We start from the raw sequence: 27615 nt of genomic DNA on the forward strand, positions 1-27615 counted from the left end.
GTGGCTGAGGCTGAGTCCCCACCGCACAGCATCACGAGGAGCGGAGCTCACAACAGAGGCTGTGAAAGAAGCCAGCTGGGCCGGCATGGTGTGAATTGGCTGGATCCTCTGAAGTCCACAGGCAAGGGTGGACGTGGACAGGAGCTGATGGACGGCATAGACCTCGCCTCAGCAGGCTGCTGCACAAAATTCATATTTCAAAGTAGCCAGGAGAGAGGGTTCTGAAAGTTCCCAACAGAAAGAAATGATACGTGTTGGGGCAGAGATAAGCCAATTTACCCTGATCTGACCAGCACACGTGTGTCTGTGTTGACGTGTCACACTGCACCGCGTGAACATGTGCAGTTACTGTAGGTCGATCGAATGTGTGTGTGTACACATATACACGTACACACACACATACATGTGTAGACACAGACGCCCAGCAGCCACTACAATCATCTAGGGAAAGGTGGAGAGGCAGCCAGCGGGACAGAGACCCAGAGGTTCCCCGAATCCCACCCACTCCACGAGGAGGAAGAAAAGCCCCCGCCCGAGACCAGGAACGAAACAGGGGTGCTGGTTTTCACCACTGTTATTCAGCCTTGTACTGGAATTTCTAGACATCAGTCAGGTGATATTTCATATAAAAGGCATACCAATTGAGAGGTGACGTGTATATGTACTCATGTATCTATGCCCACCAATGACATCGTTTGCATGTACAAGCGTGTATACACTCCCTAGTGACGTAACTCATGTATCCTCGTGTACATGTATATATTTGTGTGTCTGTGTGCACATAAGAACACATGTATGTATGTATATGAATACATTCAGATATCACTGGTGACATCATTTACATTTAGAAAAAGCTCAAAGAATCCACATTTGAAGAACTCTGACAGCTAGTAAGTGAATTTATCAAACCTGCTGGGTACGAGACTGACACACAAAAGTCAGTGTGCGGATTGCTAGGAAAGGAAGTGAAAAAAGAACCTCTCACAAACATCACAAAGATCAGTTTAGATGTGAGTCTGCCAGGTGCAAGACTCTCCGCCCTGTCGCAGGTGCTTCAAAAGAAAATGGGGAGGAACTAACGCAGAAAAATGCAAAGACATCCTGTGCTCTGCACTGGAAGACTTAATGCTGAGGTGACAATGTCCCCAAAGTATTTATGGAAGTCACTGTGAAGTCCCAACAGCCATTTTTGCAAAAGTGGGGAAGTGGCTTTAAAGGTCATATAGGATGTCAACAGAGCCCCAGGCTTGGGGCCGAGTGGCTCAGATGGTAGAGCGTCTGCCTAGCAAGCATGAAGCCCTGAGTTCAAACCCCAGTACTACCAAAAGAGAAAGATCCCCAGGAGAGGGTATATGGTGGATGGACTCATCTACCTACATGGAATGGGACAAATTGCAATCGCTTTAAGTGGGGTGGGGAAGGCGCTGAGTGGAGGACAGACGATGGCAGTGATTTAACCAACGTGCAATACAAGCTCAATCAGAACTGTCACTATGAATCCCCCATACAATGAATATATCCCAGTAAAAATTATTTATAATAAAAAATGGAAAAGAAAATCCAGATTGAATGGTCAGTTTCTTACAGTTCCCACAGCCCTGTGGTAGCAGTGTGAGGACAGCCACACAGACAAGGAGACAGAACTGAGTCCAGAAGCAAACCCTAGGTCTATGATCCAGGGACTAGAGACATCGTCACACGGCTTGATGGGGACAGTGGGGTGGTGACGACTGAGCGTGCACACACAAGTACAGCTGGACCTTCCTCACACCACCTAACGAGCAATGCTAAGTGGTCTGGGTAAGAGCTATAAAAACACATAGGGGCAAAGATTCAAGACCTGGGGCTGAGCAGTGGCCTCTTAGCTGTGCCGCCAAAAGTAAAAACAGCAGAAGAAAAGACAGATAATTTGCACTTCATAAAATGTAAACTATTTGTGCACTATCTTAAGGTGCTTTCACAGAGTGAGCAAAAATACTTATAAATCATATATGTAAAAAAGATCTAGAATCAAGAATACCTGAAGAATTTGTGAACTCAACAAAAAGACAACCAAAGGAGTTGAACAGATATTTTGGAAACGAAGAAACACCACAAGTGTTTCACACTGTGTGTGAAAGACTCCCAGCGCCATTGGTCCAAGCCGGTGAGGCCGGCACAGCACAATTGCAATGTTAAGTAGCTTGGGCAAGGATCGGAAAGAGGGAACCCTCCACCAGGGCAGGAGGACCGCAAAATGGCACAGGCCCGTGGGAAAGAATTCCTGCGGTGCGAGCTGCAGAACCGCCGAAGGACCTTGCAGCTCCCCAAGTGTTTCTAACCCCACCGTGAGGAAATAAGAGGGTGGAGAATTAATTTGACCATGGTTTAAAGATGGGGCCTCAGGGATGTGATCAGGATCAGATGAGGTCCTTAGGGGTTAGATGAGGTCCTTAGGGTTGAGCGTGTAACCGAATCCCGAATCCCGGCAGCTATAGGAAGAGGGGAGACAGTAGACGTCCACACGTGCTCCCTGTCTCCACCTCAGGACCTGTAACTCCAGAACCATGAGCCGAAACAAATCTCTTTCCTTTATAAAGCAGCCTGCCCAGGTATCTCATTATAGCAATAAAAATTGGACTAACACAGCATTTACCCAAGTTAAATAAGACATGTTCACACAAAAACTGGAATGTATGTGTTCATAGAACCCAAAAGGTGAAGAGAATCCAAATTCCATCCATGAGAAATGGATGAACAAATACCCATACAGGGAAATATTATTCAGCCATGAAAAGGAGTGCTGCAGCATGAGTGAACCACAAAAACATTAAGCTAAATAACAAGCCAGTGTAAAAGTTTACATACTAGATGATGTACTTTACATATGAAGTGCTCAGAGCAGACAAACCTATACAGACAGAAAGTGGTTATGGGGTTGGGTGGAGGGGAAGTGGGTGTTACTGTTTAAAAGGTTTCTAAAGCCAGGCATGGTGGATCACACCTGTGATCCCAGATAATCAGGAGGCAGAGATCAAGAGGATTGAGGTTTAAGGCCAGCAGGGAAAAAGGTTTTCGAGACCCCCCCCCACCTCAACCAATGGCTGGACTCAGCAGCATTTTACTATCATCTGTGCGGGAGGTTGGGATCAGGAGGGTCAAGGTTCCAGGCCAGCTTGGGCAAAAAGGTTTGCTAGACCCCAACTCAACAGAAAAAGTCGGTGTGGTGGTGTGCACCTGTCATCCCCAGGGGATGGGAGGGGGTTAACAGTCCTATTAGAGTCCCCCAAAGAATCAGAACCAACAGGACACGTGTGTACATATCAAGGCACATGCAAACACACATATAAATTTAAATACAGCCATATGAGGAACCCGAGACTCCAGTCCTTGCATATATGGTGTAGTGCTTGTGTATCACCCGTGCACCTCTTGTGTACGTCAAATCATCCCTAGCTGGTTACAACTCGAATACAGTGGAAATGCTGCACAAACAGTTGCTCTTCTGTGCTGTTTAGGGAAAATAACAAAGAACTCTGCATGCTCAGAGCGTCTCTCTGTGGTTTGTTGAATCCACAGATATGCGGAGGCAGCTGTATATACACACTTACACATGCACACACACACATGTATATATTATATACATACATAAAGAGGTTTACTCTAAAATTTGCTCACACAGCGATGGTGGCTGAGGCGCCCACACCCTGCAATCGGCAAGCTGCAGACCTGGAGAGCTGGTGGCTCCCCTCCAGCCTGAGTCCAGAGGGCTGGGTGGTCAGGCAGGGGAATTTCCACTTCCTAAGCCTTTCTTCTCTTTGGGTCTTCAACTGATTGCATTAGACCCACCCCCCTCAGTTAAGCCACCTGCTTTACTCCATATCGGGATTCTGTTTCCATCTCATCTAGAAACCCTCAGACACACCCAGAGCAATGCTGTAGCAAATGTCTGACTCAGAATCAACCATCCCAGCAACAGGAGCCTGGGCTTGCGGCACAGGGCACCCAGCACCTGCCAACAGAACGGCTGTACATGGTGGGTAGTGAGAGAGCCTTGGCCTGAGTTCAGCTGGTCATGTTCCGGGGCCTCCCGGGTAAGAGGCAGAGAAGGGAGGAGCCCACCTCAGGGGGTTAAGTGATATGGCGAGCACAGTGTCAGACAAATTGCCCCCTGTCGCTACCCTTCCATCACCACGGACTGAGGAGTCTCACGCTAATCCTTCAATGTCTGTTCCTGCACTAGGCTGCTTGCTAAAGCGATTCTCGTGTATACCCAGCGTTGTCAGTAGAGGGCGCTGGAGAGGCGCTGCTGGTGAAGCCCGTCCAGCTTCCCGCCAGGCCTGGATGAGGCCACAAGATGCCCAGATCCGGGGAAGTCTTTGGGCTCCATGGAACCCTTCCCAACCTAAAGGACTGTGTCCTAATGACGAGTGGTCCTGCAACAGAAGGCCTTCCTGTTGCCATGGAGCCAAACACAATCAAGTCTTTTATTTTGGAGGGAAAATTCCAAGTTTTCAAGATAGGTCCAGCCTACGTCAGTGTCCCAGACTCTGGCTTTGGCACAGAAGGGAAAACCATGAGTTCTGAAAACTGCTTCCCTAGAGGGTCACAGGCGCCCTGCTGACCTTGGGATACAGCTGAGGAGGCAAACCCCGGGATCAGTTCCTTGGGCCTGAGGCCAGAATTTGGGCAGCCACTTTTCACTGTTGAACTTGAGCGCAGCCCTGGCTGGGCTTCCTTCGTCCACGATGTGAGCATTCGGGGTGGTGTGGGTTCAGTACCATCAAGGACCAAAGCCTGATGCCCTCAGCACAGGCTCAGCAAGTAGGTCTTCAGTATAAGGTTAGGCGGTTGTTTCTGTTCTGGCTGTGAGCAGCCATTTCTCATTTCTCATTTCTCAGTCCCCAGTGTCCTGGGGATGGGGGGGGACCATATTGTGACTAAAACTCCCCTCAGCTAGCCAAGAGCAGGTATGTGTCCTTCAGATGTCCTTCAGACATCCCCTCCCCAGAGAAGAACCTTAAAAGATGGCACTGTGCCGTCCCACCCCAGCCACCTGTCCCTGCCACGGGTGGGTGCCTGCTCTTTGGCCTTCCTGAGCTTTCCAGGGCTCCAGGCTCCCGTGGACTCTGGAGACAGAAATTATCTTGCCAGTTCATTCCCCTCTTTGCCTTACTAAGCCAAAATTGGCTTCTGAACTGAGGGCCGACCCTGACAAATGGAAAAGAGGAGACCCTGCAGGGACAGAGTGCGCTGAGACACGCCCAGACCTTATAAAGGGAGGACTGAGGGGACCAGGATGGAGACAGAGCAAATCCTGGACGTGACCTTTGAGGCCCTCCAGAACTCAGCCCACCACCCCCAGGCCCACATCTCACCATGTCATCCTGGCTCGTGCTGCCCCAGCCCTCGGGCCTCCGTGGCACTTGTCACCCTCAGTGGGACAGCTCTTGCTGTCCCTTTGCTGGACTGACCCTTCCTCCAGAAAACCCCATGGCTTTTTCTGTCTGCTCTGTGCCTCCACAACCACCCTGTTTCATAGTACAAACCCACTTGTCTATCCCCTCTCTTTACCTCCTTGCTTTTCCTCCAGAACCTTCCAACATATGACATCACTCGATTGTGTATTTTGCTGTCTGCCTCTTGGCCTCCAGGGCTTTTTGTCTGTCTTGCTCACTTCAACATTTCCAGCCCAGGAGTCAGGTACATGGTTGGGACTCCATAAGTATTTGTTGACCAAAGTTGTGTTTGAGTGGCCACCATCAGGGAGCTGGAAGGAGACTGGTGACAGCTGTGGAACAAGGCTTTGTCCTGCCCAGCTCTGGAGACCCTGGCTGACAGGGGCTTCCCATTGAGGGGACTCCTGGGAGGACTTTGCCCCTCCCCCACTGGACCTAGAGGGAGCCACTTCTGGATGGAGAAGACCTCCAACGCCACTATCACAATAATAATAATAAACAGTTGACCTTCCCCCTGGCTTTGTGTTGATCACTATCCAGCCAACATCTCACTTAAGTGTGGGACTTAGGATACCCACTTTATACAGTACTTGCCCATTTTATTTTAGACGCAGCCAGACTGGCCTTGAACCCACCATCCTCCTGCCTCACCCTCTGGAATGCTGGGATTATAGGCATGTGCCACCCACACTTGGCTTTGTATTCATTTTTTATTATGAATTTTACAAAATAGTGGGTTTCATTATAGCATTTTCCTACTTTGCATTGTGCACTGAGCCCATTTTCACCCCCTCCATCACCTTCTTGCCCTCTGCCCTCCTCCCTCTGATCCTGCTCCTCCGCGTAGCCAAAAGGCTACCGTCGGTGTTCACGGATTTTTTAAAATCTAGATTCTGCATACAAAAGAAAACAAAAGATATATGTCTTTCTGACATAACCATTTTACCATTTTGCACACCCATTTTCCACATGCACAGCTGAGGCTCAGTCCCACAGCGCCTAGTGCCTGGCTCATGCTGGCCCACCGCAGGCGCTCAGCAAATGATGAGTATAAACCCCAACCCCAGACCCAACCCCAACGCTAACTTCCCCGCCCCACGTAGGGGTGGGACCGTGCGGGCTTGGAGTCCAAGAAGCCACCGGACCTTGGCGCTCCGAGGGCGGGGCCCCGAGGATGGGGCGGGGCCACGATGGCGGGGCGGGGCCCCTGGGAGGGGGGAGCACTTGGAGGGCGGGCGTCACTTTGGGGGCGGGGCCACTGGTGGGCGGGACCACGGTGGCGGGGCCGGGTCCTTACGCGGCCCTGACGTCACTCGCGCCGGCTCCGCCCCTGCGCGGCTGCAGCGCAGCGGAGCCGAAGCCGCGGCGCGGGGACGAGGAGCGCGAGCCATGGCTTCGAGCCCCGCGGGTAAGGACGGGCGCGCGGGGCGGGAGGAAGGCCGGGCCCGCGTCTCCCGCGCCGCTGACCCGCGCTGTCCCGCTTGTCCCGCAGAGGCCGAGACCCGGCAGAGGCTGCTGCGCACCGTCAAGAAGGAGGTAGGCGCCGGCCACCCCATGGTGGGGCCCGCGCAGCCCGGGGACCGAGGCTCGTACCGCGGGGATCCCTGGCGGCGGGGCGGCCACCTAGGGGGCTGCGGGCTGGGGAGCAGTTTGGGGGTTCAGGTGGGCGTTTGGAAGCTGCGCGCACGCTGCGATGCAGCGCCAGGACCCTCCAGGTGGGAGGCGTCGGGAGGTGCCTGGCGGGACCCCACTTGTGGAGGAGCAGGTGCCTGGGTCTCCCTGGGGGTCTCATAGGGGAGACAAGATCTTTGCGGGGCGGCATAGCTTGTGGGGGGACGCCGATGGAGCTGCTCAATTGAGAACATAAATCCGCTCTCCCCTGGCCCTCAATCCTCAGTCCTTAGGGCCACCTCCAGGAGACAGGGCCGTCCCGTGAGAGTTCCTGCACAGCATGGGGGGCTTTGCTGCCTTGGCGGCGTCCCTCATGACCCCCCATGACCCCCCGTGACCCCCCATGGCTCCCATCCCCCACACAGCGGGACGGCGAGACGCAGACCCACTCCCGTGGCTGTGGCTGTTCTGACCAGCACTCTCCCCCTGGTCAGTGAGGAGTGGTCAGCCATGAGATCCACCACCAGCGGCCTCCCTGGTCCCTGTAGAGGTGGGAGTTTAGAGTGATGGGGGCTGGGTGGCATTTTGCCTGGACTGAGTGTGTGTGTACATGTGGCTGTGTGTTAAATGAAAATCCTGTGTATCTTCCTGGAGATCCAGCTGTGTCTATGTACTATGTGCGTGTCTGTGTGGATGAGTACCATGTATGCGTATATCTGTATCTGATGTTGTATGAGTCTCTGTATGTGTGTTTGTGTGATGTGTATGTATGTGAGTGAGTAAGGTTGTGACCCAGTGTGTGTGTATTGTTCTCTCCATGTTGTCCCCAACCCCGACCCCATCCATCAGCCCATTACTGCTGTGTCTGCGTATTGAGTCCTCAGTTCAAGACCTTGCATGGCCAGCCTGGTCCTGGTGCATGGGTGTGTGTGTGTTTGTGCCTGTGTGTGTGTGTGTGTGTATTAGGGTGTCAGGATGGTGGCAGCACTGAGTGCCACCGAGGAGCCCCTCCCTGCTGGGTGATGACAGCCACCAAGAGCAGCCAGGAGGCTGTTACCTGTTGCTGCCCCACCCTCCTCCTCCTCAGAGAGCGGGGGTGAGTCTCTGTGTGTGGCATGTCCCTTTTTGTGTAAAGAATCTGCTTCAGGGCTGGCTGCACATTTGGGCGCTTTTGAATGAAACATGCAACATAACCTGGGATCCCCCAGAAAGGCCCAGAAGTTTCCAGGTTGCCCTGTAAAGACTTCCCCAGAGGCACAAAGGAAGCAGTGTCCAGACACCATTCCATGAAAACCCACAGATCTAGACATTCTCATTATTTTCAGGGAAGGGCTGTGAACCCCACATTCTCACAACTTTCAGGGTGGGCTTTGTGGAGCACACAAACCCTTAGGCTAAGGTTCTACTGTGGTGCTGCCCATTACAACCACACCTAGATGTCCTGCTGCTCCTCCAGTGTTGGAGCCTGGCGTACATTGTCTTAAGGAAATGAAAGAAAGGGTCTAATATCTCAGGAGGACTCTGGCTGAGCCCTGCTCCCAGCCCTGCTATCAGCTCCTCAGAGACCTGCACAAGTCCCCTCCTCTCTCTAGGACTTAGTTTCCCCATCTGCAGAGAGAGGCATTGGTCTCAATGTCTTTTTGTCCGTCTAGCTCTGGTCAGTAGGCAGGTTGTGAGGAATGCCTTATTCCTGGTGGCCACGGTCTGGCCTGGTCTCCTGGGGCCACCAGATCTGGCTTGGCATGAGCTTTCTGCCCAGCTGGAGGCTGAGGCAAGCTCCTGAGCAGAGGGACCTCTTGTCACCCCTCTGTTCCCAAGATGGGCAGGTGCAGCACCTCAGTAGGCTGGCAGATCTGTTGGACCCCAGTTACGGAATCAGAAGCAAATTCACAGTTGCAAGTTGGTGGTCGTTTCTAAATTCTGCGTTTATGGAGACCACACATTCTAGGAACCACAGCTTCCATTTGCTGGGCATCTGTGTGCTGTGTCCTGTGGGCAGACACCTTTTTAGCCAGTTGGGATTGTCCTTATTTTACACATAATCAAACGGAGACTCAGAGGGGGCACGACTTGCCCAGGGGCCCCCAACCAAGAGGGGCAGTGTCAGGACTTAACCCCAGGTCTGTGTGACATCAGAGCAAAGCACTTACCCACCCCCATACTACACACACACACGCACACACACACACACACACACACACACGCACACTGTATTCATGCTGACACAGTGCCACACCCTTGGGAGTGTCATTCATTCCCACTGTACAGGTGAGAGAACACAGTGGCTCAGACAGTCCATGGCGCTTCAGGGGTACAGGTACAAGCCTGCCATCTTTGAGATCCCCGTTAAGTAGGGGTGCCCCCCAAACTTTCCCTGCTCTTTGTTCCCTGTGCTTGGCTTTTTGGGGAGGTCAGAGAGCCCAGCTCTAGTGGGACAAGATGGAAGCCCTTTGCCTAGAAATCTAAACATCAAGTCAGTTCTTCCTCTGCCCACTCTTTGGACTCAGAGGAACCCCTTCCCTTCCCTCGCCCTTCTTTCTGGAGGGGCTACCTTGACATTGGCTTACACTTGGCCTGAGCCACTGCAGCCACTTGGGGCCATCAGGGGCTGTGGGGCTGGTAGCTCTGTCCAGAGCCCACCTGGAAACTGCCAGGACTCAGCCCAAGCTGGGGTCAAATCCTGGATGTATTTATTTATAAAGGGTTATATGCCTGACATGGAGCCAGATCTGTAGGCACAGCAGTGAGAGAGACAGGTCTGGTCTCTGCCCTTGTGGGGTGGACATCTGCTGGAGGACAGTGAGAAGGATAACGACAGCTACAAAACAGAGGCCCCTGGCAACCCAAGAACACAAGACGGAGCTCAGGGGCTGGGGAGGTAGCACAGTGGTACAGCACTTGCCTAGCATGCACAATGCTAGGGTTACAAGGCCCACACTGGAAAAAAAAGAAACCACAAAACAGGGAGCACCAACTGGGTGCAGGGGCCTGAGAAAGCTTCCCTAAGGGTATGGTAGTAAAGAAGATGTGTGAAGGGGAGGGAAGGGAAGGGAAGGGGAGAGGAGAGAAGAGGAAACAGCTTGACAGAGGGAAGTGTGTACGAAAGGCCCTGTACCACAGGGGGCGCATGGCCGGCTAAAAGGCACCCAAGAGGCTGAGCAGAGAGAGGAGAAGCCACCAGGCACAGGGGAGGCAGAGGTCCTGGTCTCGCCTAGAGCAGGGGAAAGAGTGGGGAGGACACGGGGAAAAGAAGGAGTGGACTGAGATCGTCTGTTTGCTAATTGCTCCACCTTGGACAAGCACCTGTCTCTCCATCACAAGTGTCTGGGTGTAGGGTTATTCATAGTGAAGAAGAACTTAGCAAGGTACGAAAACACCCACCATGTTCACCTGACCTTCTCTAGGGATGGTTTACTTGTCTGTCCTGTGTACCACCACAGGAGAGCTGGGGACAGTGTGGCCTGTACATATCCCCCCGAGTTAAACCCGACCTGGCTCTCTTTGTCCTCTCTACCACCCCTTAATTTTGTTTTGGTTCCCAGAGCAGCAGGGACTGGCTTCCCGTCGCCATGACGACAGCCATTAAAAGAGCCAGCCATGTGACACAGTTGGTAACGGAAGCAAAGTGACTAACTGCCTTGTTTTCCTGCCTTGCTGGGCCTGGGCGGCCTCTTAATTGCAGAGGAGAAAGCAGGGGCTGGTGGGCGGCTCTGGGAGACCCCAGAAGGAGGAAGGTGATGAAGCAGTCCTGCATTTAGCTCTGTGTTAGGAGCTGGAGGAAGGATGTAATTGCAGGCTATTGACACAGCTGCCTAGCAGATCTCCTCTGGGAAGTGACTCTAGCCCTGGTTGGGGGCAGTGGATGGTGGAGGAAGGTGGGACCTGAAGCTTGGAGGGAACTGACTGATGTTACCATGGCGACTAGGTTTTACTCTAACCCAGTAATTTTTTTTTTTTGAGTCAGTCTCGCCGTGTAGCCAATGCTGGCCTTGAACTTGCCTTCCTTCTGCCTCTACCTCTGAGTATTGAGATTCCGGGTGTGTCCCATCTCGCCCACCTTAACCCTGTAATTCTTAGGAAGTTTTGCCAAATCCTAACTGGATTACCAGATAATGTACAGGTCACCCCACTAAATTTGAATTTCAGATAAAGGATAAATAGGCGTTTAATATAAGCACGTATTTAAAGATTCGACAATCACACAAGGACCATGTGGTGTCTGCAAACATTCTGGTTACCACAGCTGGGGGTGCTTCTGGCGTCCCCAGGAAGAGGCCCAGGCGGGACACCCCACCCCACCATGGCCACTGTAGCAGCCAGCTCGAATGGCAGGCTGTCCCTTTTCCAAAATGCTTTTGCATCTACATAGTACGACACCCTGGGGACAGGACCGAAATTCTTTTATGCCCCATAGGCACCGCACGCTGTGAAGGTCATTTTAAGCAATGCTTTAGTGCACCTGCGCCTGAGTTCAGGTGTGGAATTTTCCCACTTCAGGCATTGCGTTGGTTGAAAGTTTCAGGGTTGGGTTTTCGGATGAGGTTGTGCTGTCAGCTGACCTCCCTCACTTCTCCAGCTGGTTTGACTCAGGCGTCCTAATCACACCTCTTATAAACTGTTTGGTGTGCATAGTTGGGATCCAGAGGGCATGAGGGGGCACTCCTGTCCCTCAGCTTTGTCAGCTGGGGCAGCCGTCCCCAGCCCGATTCAGTGTCACCGTGAGCGAGTGTGGGTCCAGGAGAGAGGCTGCAACATGAAGAATGTCCTTGTGGGGTTGCAGTGTGGGCAGCATGTGCAGTGTCCCTAGGCATTGCCATTCCTCACAGCAGCCTGAAGGAGGACAGTCCTCATCTGTTCCTGACACACGAGGAACTGAACGCATGGAGATGTTGAACAGCCATGTTAAAGCCACACAGTCAGTCCATGGATCAGTCAGGGTCTCATGACCCTGACTGTCAGGGGCAGTGGGAGGGAACTATGAGCTTCAGAGAAGTCCCTGAAAACATGGCTGGGGTCAGATATGTGACAGAGAAGGAGGAGAGGCAGGAAGACCCATTCCTACCAGCATGAGTGGGACAGCACGTGGACCTGCCCCCCACGGATAGCAAGGAGCCATAGAAGACAGAGAGCAAGGGAGGCTTGTCTTCGAGCTGCGCATGAAGAGGTTCAGCTGGTAGCAGCCATTGCGATGGACACTTTCTGCCAGCTCCTAGGAGGGGACCTCCTCTCCCTGTCACTCCCTTCCCTCTACAAATATTACTGAACATCCCAGGTTCTGTCCCATCCTGCTTTTTCCAGGAGCTCTGGGTGGCCATGGGCATCTGCAGCCGGCCGGCTCAGGTGCCTGGCTGTTCGTAGCAAGGGTGCAGGAGAGGCCTGGCTCTCTGGCTTCCGCGTGTGTCCTCTGCTGTCCAGCTGGCTCTCCTTGCCCTGCAGCAGCTCACAAGCTCCAGTAGCTGGTGGGAGCCAGGAAAGGGTGCACTTGTCACCCCTGGGCTGGCAGTTGCTTCCTGCAGAGCCCTTGAGGGAACATGATGGGGCCTTGTTGCAGCTCTGCCCCTAGCACTCCAGTCGCTCCTGGCAGGTCCTGGCCTGTGGCCTCCCCCCTGCTTTCTAAGTGAGCCAGGCTGGACAACCACAGGCTTCGAAGAACTGGGCTCATCTGATTTGGCTGGCGCCACTTTCTGAGAGCCAAGTTCTCCTTCTCTGCCTTTGCCAAGTCTGTACTGAAGACTTAATAAAACCCGTGTAATCCCAACTATTAGATAGAGGGCGGTAGGAGGATAATGGTCAGAGGCTGGCCCCACAAAGTTAGCACATGACCCTGCCTGAGAATCAAGCAGAAGTAAAAAGGACTGGAGACTGTGGTTCCAGGGCGGGTAGCATGCTTGTCTAGCAAGTGTGGAGCCCTGGGTTCAATCCCCAGCACAGAATAAAAGCAGAAATTCACTGGCTGATGAGAGCTTTTGGGAGAGCCACTCCTGCAGGAAATGCCGGCTCAGTTAAAGCCACTCTAACAGAACGAAGATTCAGAAAGAAAAGCTAACACCAAACTTTTGTGTGGTGACCTCATTACTTTCCCTGTGCCCCATGGACCGGATGAAACACCTTCTCTTACGGAGAAGGAAACTGAGGCACAGAGATGGCTAGTGACTTTCGAAGGTCATGGAGACTGTCAGTGGAGTGGCCGGGTCTGCTCTGCTTTACCCTGGAGCTAAAAGCAACAACCCCTTGTGCATATGGAATGAGGCAGAGGTCAGACTTCAGACCACATGGTCCTGGGTTCGAATCCTGATCCTTCCATTCAGCACCACGCACCTCTCCCATGACTGTCTCCCACCTACCTGGGGGAAGGGCATAGTCCCCTTGCTGGTCTGCCGTCACTGCTGGGCAGTGGACAGGGTTCCCAAGGGCCCAGCACAGTGTTCGCTCCCTGAGAGCCAAATGGACTCAGTTGCAGGGTTAGCACTGCTGACCTGGCAGAGGACTTCCCTGTCTTTCTCCCCTGGGACTCCCAGAGGCCCCTGAATAGGAACACGTTTTTCTTGAGGTCCAAGCCCTCCAGTGACAGGCACTGTTCCAGCTGCCACTTCCGTCCTGAGACAGGTCCTGGGTCTCCCCTCCAGGTGGCCAGTGTTCCTGTGAGCTGCCTGGTCCTAACACTGAGAGGCCATGAGCCTCTGGGCGAGGCGCTGGGAGTTTTAAGTGCAGATGGCCACAGCATATTTTTCTGTTTTTAGTGACCCAGGAAGATGGGAGGTAACAGATTCTTGTGCTTTTTCCTTCACGGTGTGGTGGGGACTCCATTGTGGTGGCTGTGTTGGGCAGAAACACTGCTTTTACAGCAAGGGTCCATTTCAAAGTCAGGACGCCGAGGCCCCAGGCTGTCTAGAGGTGTGGTGACACTTGGGGCTGCGACTTTAGTCATGATTACTTTGTAATGCTTAATTAGTAAATTGGAATCTTAGCAACTTCCAAACATCACCCTAAGTGTTTTCCCTTATCTCGATTTGTGCACAAAGCAGCAGTCTTCTGATAGAGTAGGTACAAGTAGCAACGCTCTTTTCTAATAAGGAAACTGAAGCTCAGAGAGGTTGATAAACTGGACCAGTGTCACACAGCTAAGAAGAGCAGAGTCCATCTTCCAGCCATTTCAATTTGCATAGACCCTAGTAAAAGCAGCTAGACAATAAATAAATATGCAAGCACAAAGTGAAGGGGGATGAGAGGGTAGAAATGGATCTCTTGGCTCAAGTGTTTGGGAAATTTGGAGTGAAGGCAGCTTCAGGTACAGCTGTCTCCAGGTGCTTTACTGACGCCATGAGACATCATCTGTCTGCATCCCTCTGTACCATTTTCCTCTGTGTTTGCTGGCTTTATGTGCAGCACCCCAGTGAGGAGGCAGCTTTAAGGGCACAATCTGCCAGTTTGGCACGCAGCATAAAAAAGAGCTTCGCTTTCCTACTGGTTCTACTCAGGACTCACCTCACGGCAGCAGCCTGGGTGCTTCTTTCCTGCCAATCACAGTGAGATGGAGTGCTCTGATTGGCCAAGCCTGGAGGGGTAGAGACAGCCCTGTGAGCTAAAGGAAGGGGGCAGAGGAGAGTGGGTCTTGAACCCACCAGGCAGGCGACCATAACCACGGGTGCAGCCACTGGGCACCTGCGGGAACCCTGCCCGCAGCAGTGGGGTGTCCATGCTTGTGCCAGTCTGCTGACCTTAGCCAGGTGTCCAGCCCTGAACTTGTGCCAATGCCTTGTCCTTGCTGCCTGAGTCCCCTCAGCCTCAAAGAACTGCAGGGTCCACAGCCCAAACCCAAGTACAGCACAGAGCACTTGCGTGTGAGGCCCGCAAAGATGGAGTTCGTGTTCACCGTTGCAGGGGTGGAAGTCCAAATCTGGGTGCCAGCGTGGGCTCTGGCGATTCTCTCCTGGGTGCGTGACCTCCCTTGAGGAAAGGGACAAGAGAGCCCTGCCGTCCTTCATAAGGACACTTTCATAAGGGCCATTTGTGACCTCATCGCCTCCCAAAGCCCCCTCCTAATACCATCACTCGGTGAGGGTCCATCCTTTGGGGACATGGACATTCAGTCTATAAAACCCTGCAAGATGGCCGGTGCCCACTTGCAGGGAATGGATTGCTGTCTCCTCATTTCCAAACCAGCGAGTTTTCTAGTAACTAACACCCCAATAACCACGGCATTTCCGACTGAGTCCTGTGTGCCACCTGCCCTGGCCGGTGTGTTAGGCACCATCAGAAATGCCTATTTACACTTCAGCTGTTAAATTTCAATTTAAGCTACATTTCCTCAGTCACCGGAGTCACCTTCACGTGCTCAAAACCCACATGGCCAGTGATACCTGTGATACCATACAAGTGACACAGGTATGGACGTGTCCGGGAAATTCTACCGTGTTCTAGACAGCATGCAGCCGTCAGACAGTTCTGTGTAGAGATGAGTAGATTGAAGCACAGAGAGGTGACGTGACTTGCCAGGGACACACAGCTGGCAAGAGGCAGAGGCAGAACTCTTTGAGGTCTGTCCTTAGACAATACTGGATGCCCTCTAAGACTGAGTGTGAGTGTGTGAGAGCATTCAAGCAACTCCCTGGAATTTTCAATTCTTATTTCAGTAGCTGCCCAAAGCCCTTCTCCCCAGTGTTTGGGCAATGATAGGGCAGGGGGTTGCTCTAGAGTCATATCTGTGGGGTTGGCACATTTTTGGGGAGCCCAGCCCAGGGTGGAGCATAACACTGCGAGAAGGCTGGCCGGCCTCTAGGGCATGGGCTGGAGTGTGAACCAGGAGGCCTCAATTCTCTGGGAGTGGAAGCAGGCTGGGGATTGGACGCTGGGGATGTGAAAGCCTGGAGTCAGAGGCCAGGGGTCAGATCATCCTCACGGCCCATCATCCCCATTACTAGCTGTATTGGGGGCTCAGCCTGAGGACCTTCATGCAAGATGCACCAGGTGACGTTCCAGAGCCAGCACCCCTTTTTGCCTAGGGGTGTCCGAGGCACCTGGACAGGGTGATAAGGCTGACTCACTAGAAGCACCTCATCTCCAGCCCCAGGACACCTCTCCTTCCCGATCCCAGTGGGTTGGCCTGTGCTCAGACTGCTGGGAACAGCTGGGCACCTGTTTACACGGAACCAGTAAACCATTAACTGGCCAGGCTGGCAGTGCCAAGTGGAGGTCTCTGTGCCCGCGAGCTCCAGCACCCTCACCTGGGCAGGTGAGGAGGGAGGAGCTGGAGGATGCCGATGTATGCCATCCACTCGTCCCTGAGCATGGGACCCCTCTGTGGCCTTGCTTCCATTATCTGTGCCACGTGGGAGTGACAGGAACTGCTAGTGATCCCAGGACAGCCTTTGCTGAGGTCTTGTCCTGCTAGGTACTGGGAAGACACAGCTGAGTGCCCTGCCCTCCTAGAGGGAGGGACCCACATGTCAACACATGAAGAAAAAATATGAATTCAGAAGTAGATGCGGCAACAGCAAATGGGAGAAGGGGCTGGGATGAGCCAGGGGTAGCAATCAGGGTGGGCTTTTCAGAGGTGGTGTCATGTGAGCTGATAGTTTCTTGATGCAAGAGCTGCTGTGTACGGAGCTGGGAATGGGAGGACAAAGGCACCAAGGCACAAGGCAACTCACAGCATTTGTGAAAGCAAGGGGGCAGGGATGAGGAGGAGACAGAGGACACAGGTTAGGGGTGGACTGGGAAAGGTGGACCCCTGTGATCCTGAGTGTCCTGTCCCCCTTATCCCCTGGGAGGTGGGAGGGAGGGCTTTGAGCTGTCACACCAGACACCTCTGTGAAGCCCCCAGGGCTGTATGTGGAGGAGCCTGTTTGGAAGCTGGGGCTCTCCTCTCAGGTCCTCTGTGTGCAGTGGGCGGAGGACATTCTTTTTCCTAACAGGTTTAATTGTTAGAGCAATTTTAGGCTCCCAGCCAAACTGAGTGAAGGTGCAAGATTACCCATACCCCCATCCCTACACGCCCAGCCTTGCCCCTCTCACCAGGGTGGTGCACTGTGATTGTTAACAGCCGACGTCACCATCACCAGAGCCTGTGGTCTCCACCGGTCTCTCTCCTGGGGGTGCACATTCTGCTGGCCTGGACCAGTGCACAGTAACAGGTCCCCATCCTGCAGTGTCACCAGTGTGTTCCCACCATCTGTGCCCCACTGTCCCTCCCCTTCCAACCCCTAGCAAGCCCTGGTTTCCTTCTCATCTGTACTTTTCCAGAAGGTCGTGGCCTGCAGCATTTCAGATAGGCTCCTTTTGCCCTGTTGTAGGCATTTTGCATTGGACAGTTCTCTCTGATTGCACCGTTCTCCTGGGAGAATTTACCTGGAGAAGAGAGAGGAATGGGGGTTCCAGGCGTACTGGGAGAGGTGGACCTGAGGATTGGTGGCCTGGGGCACAGGTGCTGCTGGACTCCAGCTCTGAGAGTGGGGCCTTGGCTGTGGCCATGATGCAGGGGCCAAGGGAACAGGCGCATCAGCTGCCTGGCTGCTGGCGTCCTCGCCTAAGACAACAGGGGCTCTGGAGCAAGAGGCCTTGACTCAAATCCCGGCTTCTTATGGGCTAGGGGCCTCGTCGGGCACCTGGGGTAGTAACAGTGACACGTGCACCCTCCCTTGTATGAAAGGGTGTGTGTTGACATACAAGTAAGCATACCCTCCTGTATATATACCACATGTCACCTCAGATGGCTTAAAATACCTGACACAGTCAGGCTGTGTAAACGGTTGTCATACGGTATCATTTAGGGAATAAGAGAAAAGCCTAGCTGTGTTCTGTACAGAGAGTTGTGACATTAACGTGTATGAGTTGTCCAGGGGACACATTGAGACATTTATGTAGGTGCTTACACTGTTTCTTAATTAGATTCACTCCCCCCCGCCATGGTTCTCCCTCATCCCTCATCCCCTCTTCTTAGGACAACTTCAGCAGGTGTCATCGTTCTCTTTTCATTCGTGAATACAAAGTACATCCACCATATCTGCCTCCTTCACCCTCTCCTCATGTCCTCCCTGCACTGGTGCCACCCCGACAGGACCTGTATTGCCTTCCTGTCCTTCACTTTGTGTGTTGATAGTTTAGGGGTTCACCTTGGTATTTCACCATGCATTGATTATGCTTCAATCAGATTAACCCCCATTACTCATTCTTTCTCTGTCGCCTGCCCCGCCCCGTTATCCAGCAGCTTACAGTGCATTGCATTACACCGTCTTTTTACACGTTCCCCAGATACAGAACCATGGGATACCAGGGACCAGCTGATATCTGACACCTGGGAGTCACGAACCAGTGTCACCAGTTCCTGATGGGAAAGCAGAGGCTGAGAAAGGACAGAAAGCCAGAACTGCGCCTGGACTCTGGCGTCCCGTCCAGAGTGTGATGCTTGCATGGTGTTGTGTGGACATGACTGGAGGAGCGGGGGCGAAGAGGGGGCACAACAGCCTGGCGGAGGGGGGCTTGGCCCTGAAGGGCTGGGGGGTTTTCCAGAGCTGAGAACCAGGTGGGATCAGGTATGTCAGGGGACTGGACAACTGAAGGCCAGCTGGAGGGAGGAGGACCCACAGGTCCCCCGCCTGGGATGGCATGTGAGGGAGTGCGTGGAGAGGCAGGACAGGAAGGTCCACCACCCTATGAAGCGGCTTGAGGGCAGCAATGCCCCCCTTCCCTTCTCCAGGTCTGTCTATGTCTGTGCCTTGGAGCTTCCCAAAATACCCCTGCCCTCCCCCAGCTTATCTCCTGCTTGCCTCGCCTGCAGCAAGTTAAAAAATTAAAAACTGCCAGCTCTCCACAGTGATTTTCTCTGCCACATGGTCCTTACACCTGCTCCTTCCTTGAGCTCCAAGGCAGCTCTGTGGGGACAGTTCTGGGGAATGGGAGGATTTTTTCTCCCTGCCTCAGAGTTGGAGAACTAAGGACAGAGAATGAGCTTCTAGCTGAAGTTCAGATCTTGCTCTATCACCACCTCCAGGAAGCCCTCCCTGGCCTCTCAGGTTATTTGTTCTCACAGAACCTGGTTCTCCAACTGCAGACAACTGGGCTCGTGTTGGGGTCGGTTAACGTTGAGCGATTGGATGACAGTTCTGCTTCATGTGATGAGTGCAGAAAGGAGGCATGAGTGGAACATGGAACAGGTGGTCCTTGTCCTCTCATGGGGGGACAGAGAGGCCAGGAAGCCTTCAGGGAGATGGTGCCTTGTATGAAGTTTGAAGTCCAGGTTGCAGGCACCAGCCGGAGTGGGCAGGAAGGGGTGCCTGGCAGAAGGCACTGTGTGCGTACAGGTGAGCTTAGATCCTGGGGTCAGGGATCCTGGGATGTCAGGCTACCAAGGTACCTTTGAGGCAAGCAGGGTGGCAGCACTGCCCTCTATCACCACTCCAGTGTCCAGTGGTTGCCCAGGGACCTTTTGGTCACTTCTCCCCTCGTACCGGGTATTATTTTGGAGCCACCTCAAGGGGCCATGCATTAGCACCCTCTCCTCTGCCCGACTCTTAGGGAGGTAGGACTCAGGGAGCCCAGGACTCCGCCCCATGGACAGGGTGCTGGTTCATGTCACTCACTCCCCACCCATCATTCTTCTCCACCCGTCCCCCCGCCCAGCTAGGTGCCAATCACCTGCAGCCCAGGTGACCCTGGAGGCTGAGCCCTGCAGAGGCTACAGGCCCAGGAGCAGCGAGCAGCTCCAGGACCCTTACTCAGGCTGACTTACTCTGGTGCCATTGGTCCTGCGCAGGGTGCCTTGTGGGTCCCCAAGGGTCCCTGTGGGCAAAACCCAGCCCCTCATGCCCACCCTTAAGGCCAGATCTTCTTAAAACGTCTTGAAATGTTTGTAAACCCAAACCTAGACTGTATGTGGCTGGGATCCAGGGTCTCCAGATTAAGCAAATATTGCCAGGTTACCAAATAAAGTTCAGAATTCCCAGTTAAATTGGAATTTCAGAGAAACAGCCCATACTTCATGCAATATTTGATTCTTTATGTGGTGAAATTTGGATGTATCTGGCCACGTTCTATTTTACCTGTCAGTCCTACCCAAAATATCTCTGACCCTTTGAAGGAAAACTCTGGCAGCCTGGCCTCAGATCAGTACTAGCTGCAGGTGTGGGTGATATTACACAACCAAGCTGATCACCCACATATATTGAGCACTTACTGTGTACTGTGTACTGAGCCTGGCTCCAGGTGTTTGAGAGAGAGCGCGATGGACATTGAACAGATACGCACAGGTGTTTGGAGACAGCCAGGCCATGCCGAGTCCTAGGACTGAGCGGGGGAAGGGTAAAGGTAGGACTCCTGAGGCTGTTCAAGATGGGCAATGGAAGCCCCTCAAGGACACATGACTGGGCTCCTGAGTAGGGGCATGGGGGACATGGTTGTCTCCGCCTCACCTACCCAGGAGGTGACTGTTCTCTGCTGAATGCCGGGTGGCTTGCTCAGAGAATCCTCCCACAGTGCCCCCGGGAGGTGGCACAGGTCCCATCCCCACTTCACCATGAGGAAACAGGCCTGAAGTCACCCTGCCAGTAGCAGAACTGGATTTGACCTGGGCCTGGTGGCTCCCTGCTCATGGCGTCAGCTGTGTGCTGGGTCGTGCTGGTGGCCCTTGGCCTGCAGTTTCCATAACCCTGTGACAGCTGTGCATGGCTGCCCTCAGATTGGACTACAGAGGTTAACCCAGCACAGCAGGGAGGCGCCATTGGAACCCGGTAGCTGGAGGTGGGCTGTGTGAGAGGGCCTGGGCCTGGGCCGGTGTGCGGAGGGGAGGAGGCAGGGCAGGCCCAAGGCTCCTTGGGGCTTGACTGTCTAGCCAGGTTTCCCAGCCTGCCAACTCCCTTCTGAGATTACTTCTCTGTTTGTGCTGTTTAAATATTTACAGGGCTGGGCTCTGGAAGCAGAGGTGGGGCTGAAGGTAGGTGGAACAGGTGCTCAGAGGCTGACAGGGGCGGAGAGTGGAGGGGTGGAGCTCCTCACAGGCCCTGAGCAGCTCCAGGTGGGAAACACAGGGAAGATGGAGTAGCTTCTCAGGGTTCCTCCTGGTTTACCTAAGGTCTGTGAGCGCCTGCTGTGTCCCGCCCTCCTCCCCCACACAGAGCACCGGATCCAGGAGGTCACTTGTAGACTTCCTGCTGGATGCCGGCCTGGTCTGCAGGTCTCAGTGGAGCCCCATGTTATTCCAGGTTCTTCTTGATGCTGGCCAGCTGCCCAGCACCCCCAGCTCAGTGGCCTCCAGGCTTAGCCTCTGTCCACTGACCCCAGACACCCCCTCCTCAATGCCATGAGCTCCATCATTAGAGGGGTGCAAGGTGGAGGACTCCAGGGAGTGGACACAGGAATTAAAGCGTCCAACTATGTGGACCTTTCGGGGTATGGTTGGTGGGGTCTTTGCCTGAGCCCCCATTTTGCTCTGTCACCCCACTTCTGGCTCAGTGCCGCTTTTGGTTCCCAGGTTTAGAGAAGCTGGGAGTCCCTTCCCACAGAGCTGCCAGCTCCTTGGGCTTCAGATGACCCTGTACTGGGCAGGGATGGAGGCAGAGCTCCAGGTCGGGCTATCAGAGAGACCTGGGTTTGAGTCCAAGCTGCATCCTCCCTGGCTGTGCAACCCTGGGAAATTTGCCTAAACCCTCTGAGCTTGGTGATAGGGATCAAACCTGCGGCCTCACAGAGGCTAAGCACACACTCCACCACTCAGTGACACCCCAGCCCTATACATCTTTTTTATTTTTACTTATCTATTTACTTAGGCAGTCCTGGAGTTTGAACCCAGGGCCTCAAGCTTGCTTGGCAGGCACTCTAACACTTGAGCCATGCTCCCAGCTCACTATAGGTCTAAAAATGAAGATTTTTGAGCACTAAATAAGGTATTTTCTACAAAGCACCTGGCATGCAGTAAGTGCAGCTGGTGGATAAGACAAACTTTGGGCTCGAAATGACCTCTGATTTCTGCTGTGAGGCCTGGGATCTGTCAGAGCAGGTCTGACTCCTGCTGCCCCTGCAGGACCTGGGGGTCATCTAAATTTCTGGCCTCGGCTTCCCCAGATGTAAAATTGGAGAATTTGGAAACTGTGCTCACACACAGTCCCCAGAACATGGTGTGTGCTCAAAGTGGTAAACACTTAGAAAATCACACAGGCCACAGTGAGCCAGGAAGCCAGGTGCCACCCCTGCCCTGGGCCACCGGGGTCCCTGGAATCTGCCATCCTCCAAGGGGAACCAAGTCCAGGAACCTGCGAGGTGAGGTGACAGTAATTGAGATTTCCATCTGCCTCCTAGGGCCAGGCCATGGCCATCTGGTCTGGGGTCTCCAAGGGCTCCTCCCCTCCTGCTGGGTGGCAGCCTCTCTCTTCCTACATCGAGGGGATGTGGGGACAATGCCAGGGACCTTCTGTGGAGACTCTGCCTGCTGCTGATCACCAGCTTTTTAAATTTCCTGCCCTGGCCTTTGGGCTGCCAGCCTGTTACTAACTTCTCGTGAGGTGTTCTAGCTGGTAGCTGGGAGCCAGTGTGGTGGGGAGGGGTCCTCACCTGCACCCACCCTCAGTGCTACACCCCTACTTCTATCCCTCATCCCAGTCTGATCCATCCCCAGAGTGAGAGGCTCCAAACCAGACAGCCCTGGGCTCGGTGCCACAGCCAACTTCCCTGCTGTGTGATTCAGAAGAGGGGCTGACCCTCTCTGGGTTTCCACATTCACGGGAAATGCAGCCTTTGGTGTGTGCACAGTCAGGGCACTGATAGAAAACAGATGGTTCCCCCAAACTGAGAGTTTAGTAAAGGGAGTCCATGAGTTTGGACGTGGCACTCTGTGGTGGCTTTTTAACCCCTTGGCCTAGAAGCTGCAGAGGGAGAAGGGGGCAGCTGGACAGGACACAGGACGGAAGGGTTTCATGGGAACTGAATCCCTTCCTTCCTGAGGAAGGCCCTTGTTTCATGGTCCCCACCCCCTCTTCCCAAACGTCCTCCACTTTCCCTCGCTCTCAAATTGTCTGAAGCAATTTGTGCGTGCGTCGGGATCACGTGGAGGGCGTAATAAATGCCCCAGGCTTCAGACTCAGCAGTCTGAGGGGGGCGCCACCTGGTCCAGGTGAGGCTGATGCTGTGGTGGGGACAGGAGGCGAGCAGTGCTGCCCTGCATCGAACGTCCCTTTCCTTCTCTCACCTCGTCAGCCCGTGTCATTAGACTGAAAGCCCCTCCAGGACAGCGCTGTCCACACCACGCCACCCGTGTCCTGTACAGCGGGGTTTCAAGGTCAGTGGGTGCTGGCACTGTTACACCTGGTCTCTCTTGCTGCTTGGCTCTGCAGTCTGGGCTTGAGATGGGAACCACGTGCTGGAGGTTTGTGACGCGTCAACACAGGGAAGGGAAGGGAGGCCAGCAGGAGTGGCCACTGGGGAGTGGCCATGATGGGGACAGCCCCTCAGAGCTATCTGGAGTGGGGCTACCATCTCACACATGTGAGTCGTGGGGGGTGGGCCACCCTGGGGACGAGGGAGACCTGGGAGGAGGCTCCCTCCGGTCCGACGCCACCTGTCCTCACAGGCGGGCAGCCATGTCTCAGCAGCTCAGCCTCAGGGACGAGAAGGCTGATGGTGGATGTGTTTGCCAGGGCAGCTGTAACAGAATGCCACAGACTGGGCAGCTCAAACAGCAGGAATTAATTTGCTCACAGTTCTGGAAGCTGGAAGTCCAAGATCAAGTTGTCGGCAAGTCAGTGAGGACAGGATCTGTCCCAGGCCTCTCTCTGTGTGTCTGTGTCCAAATTTCCTCTTTCTCTGAGGTCACCAGAACGAACAGTTCACCACCCTGTGAAGCTCTTGTCTCCAAACGCTCACTTTCTGGCCTTACGATTTCACCATATGACTGTGGGGGGGCACATCTCACCGATCATGGTGGGACAGGTGGCAGATCGGAGGATCAGATGCCCAGGGTGGATGAGGAATGACAGGAAGGAAGGAAGGGAGGGAGGGAGGGAGGGAGGGAGGGAGGGAGGGAGGGAGGGAGGGAGGAAGGAAGGAAGGAAGGAAGGAAGGAAGGAAGGAAGGAAGGAAGGAAGGAAGGAAGGAAGGAAGGAAGGAACGAGCACAGGGTAAAAACTGGGAGCTGGAGGCAGGCATGGTGGCTCACACCTGAAATCCCAACTACTCGGGAGATGGAGGCAGGAGGATTGTGAATCTGAGGCCAGCCTGCACAAAGTTAGCAAGACCCCATTTCAAAACAAAAGGTCTGGGCTGTGGCTCAAATGGTGGACCTTGCCTAGCATTGTAGGTCTGGTTTGAATACCCAGGACCCAGGAGGGGAGGAAGAAAGACAGAGAAAAGGAGGGAGGCAGGGAAGACATGAATTTGTCTATAAACTGAGGCCCTGAGGGACAGGAGCACCTACTGGATGGCCACAGGTCTGGGACATCCCAAGCCTGGCTCCCACCCCACCCTGAGGTCTGAGAGAAGTCTGGGGTTTCCCCCATGGCTGGAGGAACCTCATGGCTTGCTTTGGGGACACAGAGCACATGGGGCCCAGTGCTTTCTGTGCTTCCCATAGGGAACAAAACAGGCAGGCAGCAAGACTCCGCCTCAGAGCCACTCCTGAAGGTGGCGAGCAGATGGCCACCTCTGAAGGGCATCAATTGAGGTCTACACCTGCTTACACAGGTCATTGCACAGGACTGGGGTCTGCTAGGTGGGGTCATAGGCCACATTAGCCCACACCCTAAATGCTGCCCCAGACTGGACCACCTGGACAGCCAGGCAGGCCAACCAGGAGTATGCAGGGTCAGCAGTGCATCAGGCCCTCCGCTTGTCTTCAGGAATAAAGTTTTATTGGTTCACAGCCAAAGCGGGTCGCCCCCCTGCACATCACTGACGTGCCGTCATCGGTAACGTGCCGTGTCCCTGCACCGCCTCACCTAACTCGCCGTGGGACTGAGGCATCCGCTCAGCCGTACCCGTGGAGCTCACGCGGGTCCCAGGAGAATTCCTGACGTCACTGAGCAGAGGGACTCTGAAGTCAGGGAACAGAGTACATGAGAAGTACAGAGGTGACGTGCAGAGAGGCGTGTTGAGTGGCGGGGGGGCGCAGGTCACGTTTTAAGTAAGGTGACCAGGGAAGGTGACCTTGGAACCATGTGGCTTGGGGAAAGAGTACGCCAGGCGAGGGGAGCAGGAAGTGCAAAGGGAGTGAGGTGGGCGCCCACCGGGGAAGGAGGCCAGTGTGTGCAGTGGTCAGCAGGACCCTGGGGTCCAATTCCTGCAGCGCCTGGTGGCCACAGTGAGAGCTGGACTGTCACCAGGAGTGAGTGACACAGGAGCCCTGGGAGGCATCTGAGCAGAAGAGGGATGTGCTCTAATGGGCTTAAATATATATTCAAAATAACTCAAAAGTGTTCATAGTTTGTACCATAAGAACTTTTCCCAGTACCGCAGTAATACAGTAATAGAAAAGTAGAAATAAATAGAAAAGCATCCAAGTTTATAATACTCATTTACGCCCCGTCAGAGAACATAAGCACATTTAGACCACCATAAGGTGTGCGGGCTATGAAAGTGGCCTCGTGCCCGTAAGTGCGCAGCTCCTAATTTCAGGGTCAGAGCTTCCCCTCGCGGACTGAAGCTGTGCATCCATTTGTGTTCACCGAACAGTAGCCACCCTGGCCACGCCCGTCCTCCTCCCTGTCCCTTCTGGGAGTGGCGCCGTCCAGCTGCCGTCTGCTCGTGGCTTGTTTCTCAGAGCACAGTTCCTCAGGCTCAGTGACGTTGCACCACGTGGCAGAATGTTATTTTTTTGGCCCCCGCCCCCCACCCCCGAATGTTCATTTTTAAGGCTGAATACTATTCCACTGAATGGACCTACCACAGTTGTTTAACTGTTCGTCCCCTAGACACCTGGGCTGTTTCCCGTCCCCCTCCCCCAGCTTTTTTAGTTATTTTCAGATATGGACTCACATTTATGGCCAGGCTGGCCTGAACCATGACCCTCCCACTTGTGCAGCTGGGAAGACAGGCGTGCATCACCTTACCCAGCCAGTGATCGAGATGGGGTCTTGTGAACTTTTTGCCTGGTCTGGAATTAAACTGCCAGATCCTCCTAATCTCGCCTCGCAAATAGCTAGGATTACAGGCGTGACCCATGGCACCGCCCGAACAACACGATTCCTGCAGTCCTTTCTCTGTGGTGTCAGCTGTAACGGCCCCTTTCATTTTAGCTCTAATGTAGCTAAAACTTTTTAAATTTTGTTGAACTTTTGGGAAAAACAAACTCTTGGTTTTGTGAATTTTCTGTTTTTCTGTTCTTTGTTTTTCCCAGCTCCTTCTGCTGTGTTGGGTTTATTTGCTCCTCGGTAGCTGGCTTCTTAAGGCACAAGGTAAATTGCTGACCTGAGATCTTCCTCCTGTCAGTTGAGCATTTCTGGCTTAATTTCCCCTCGGCACTGACTTTGCTGTATCCAGTAGGTTTAGTATCTCGTGCTTCCTTTTCGTTGATCTTGAGATGTTGTTTAATTTCTCTTGTGAGTTCGTGTCTGACTTGTTAAGAACGGGCCGTTTAATTCTCACTCTTGCCAGTTTCATTCCGGTGCATCCGTGTGGGTGCTTTGTGTCATTCCCACTTTTTAAGTTGATTCGGACTTGTTTTGCACCCTCAGTGTGCTGTGCTGCAGGGGACAGGACCTGTTCTGGTGTGTGATGTTGCTTGGTCCTCTGTGTCCTTTTACCAAATGTACTGGCATGTCAGGACGAGCCAGGCCTCTCGGGGTGGACTCAAGACCAGCACTGACTCAGTTCAGAGGTAATGGGGACTCGGACCCAAGAGCTGGTGAGAGATGGTTGGGTTCTGGGTATTTGAGGATCCGGCAACAGCCTTGACTGACTCCAAGTTGGCACCATTTCCTGCGGAGGTGAAGGGATTTGCTGGGGCCCTACGGGTGGTCAGTGGCTGCTCCGGGCTGTGACCTCCACCTTTCGACCCCAATTCTCAGTGTAGCTTTCCTGGCTCCACGACCGACCCCTGACCCATGATCCCTCCCCTGAGCCCACCTGTCCTGTCATCCTCCTGCTGCATTGCTGAGCTGAGCTGGAACCCGTGCCCATCTCTCCCTCAGGGTCTGTGGGGTTCTCAGAGCATCTACGGGGAGTGAGGGAAGGAGGGGACAAGGACCTGCAGAGGGAGAGGGTGGCCAACCCTCCCGGGCCAGGTGGCTTAGAGCCACATCACAGATGGACCACTGTCCCGCCAGCTGTGTGACCCCTGGTGAGTCACCACACCTCTCTGGGCCTCTGTTTCCTCCTTTGACAAATGGTGGTCATTCTGTCACTCTGCTTCCTGAGATTGTGGTGACAAGAAATTGTTTCAGCTGAAATCTTGTACCAAAGGTCAACGCAGCAATTCCTCAAGCCGTTACTCTTCATTTACAGAGTTATCTACTGCATGCAAGAACTCATTACTGAGTTCCTACTGTGTGCGAGAACATGTTACTGAGTTCCTACTGTGTATGAGAAGTCATTACTGAGTTCCTACTGTGTGCGAGAACATGTTACTGAGTTCCTACTGTGTGTGAGA

General features: G+C 53.7%; 1 protein-coding gene across 2 annotated transcripts in view; it reads left to right on the forward strand.

Annotated features, from left to right (window-relative positions):
• Positions 1 to 6751: 6751 nt before the first annotated feature.
• Positions 6752 to 27615, forward strand: part of Sgsm1 (small G protein signaling modulator 1) — a 73376-nt gene continuing 52512 nt past the window's right edge. For both annotated transcript variants that reach the window (XM_074061195.1, XM_074061196.1), the window contains exons 1-2: positions 6752 to 6846; positions 6931 to 6974. In XM_074061195.1, coding sequence (XP_073917296.1) covers positions 6828 to 6846; positions 6931 to 6974 — 63 coding nt within the window. In that variant the 5' untranslated portion in view covers positions 6752 to 6827. The remainder of the gene's footprint in view (positions 6847 to 6930; positions 6975 to 27615) is intronic.

The sequence above is a fragment of the Castor canadensis genome, chromosome 18 (genome assembly GCF_047511655.1).
Source record: "Castor canadensis chromosome 18, mCasCan1.hap1v2, whole genome shotgun sequence".
NCBI lineage: Eukaryota > Metazoa > Chordata > Mammalia > Rodentia > Castoridae > Castor > Castor canadensis.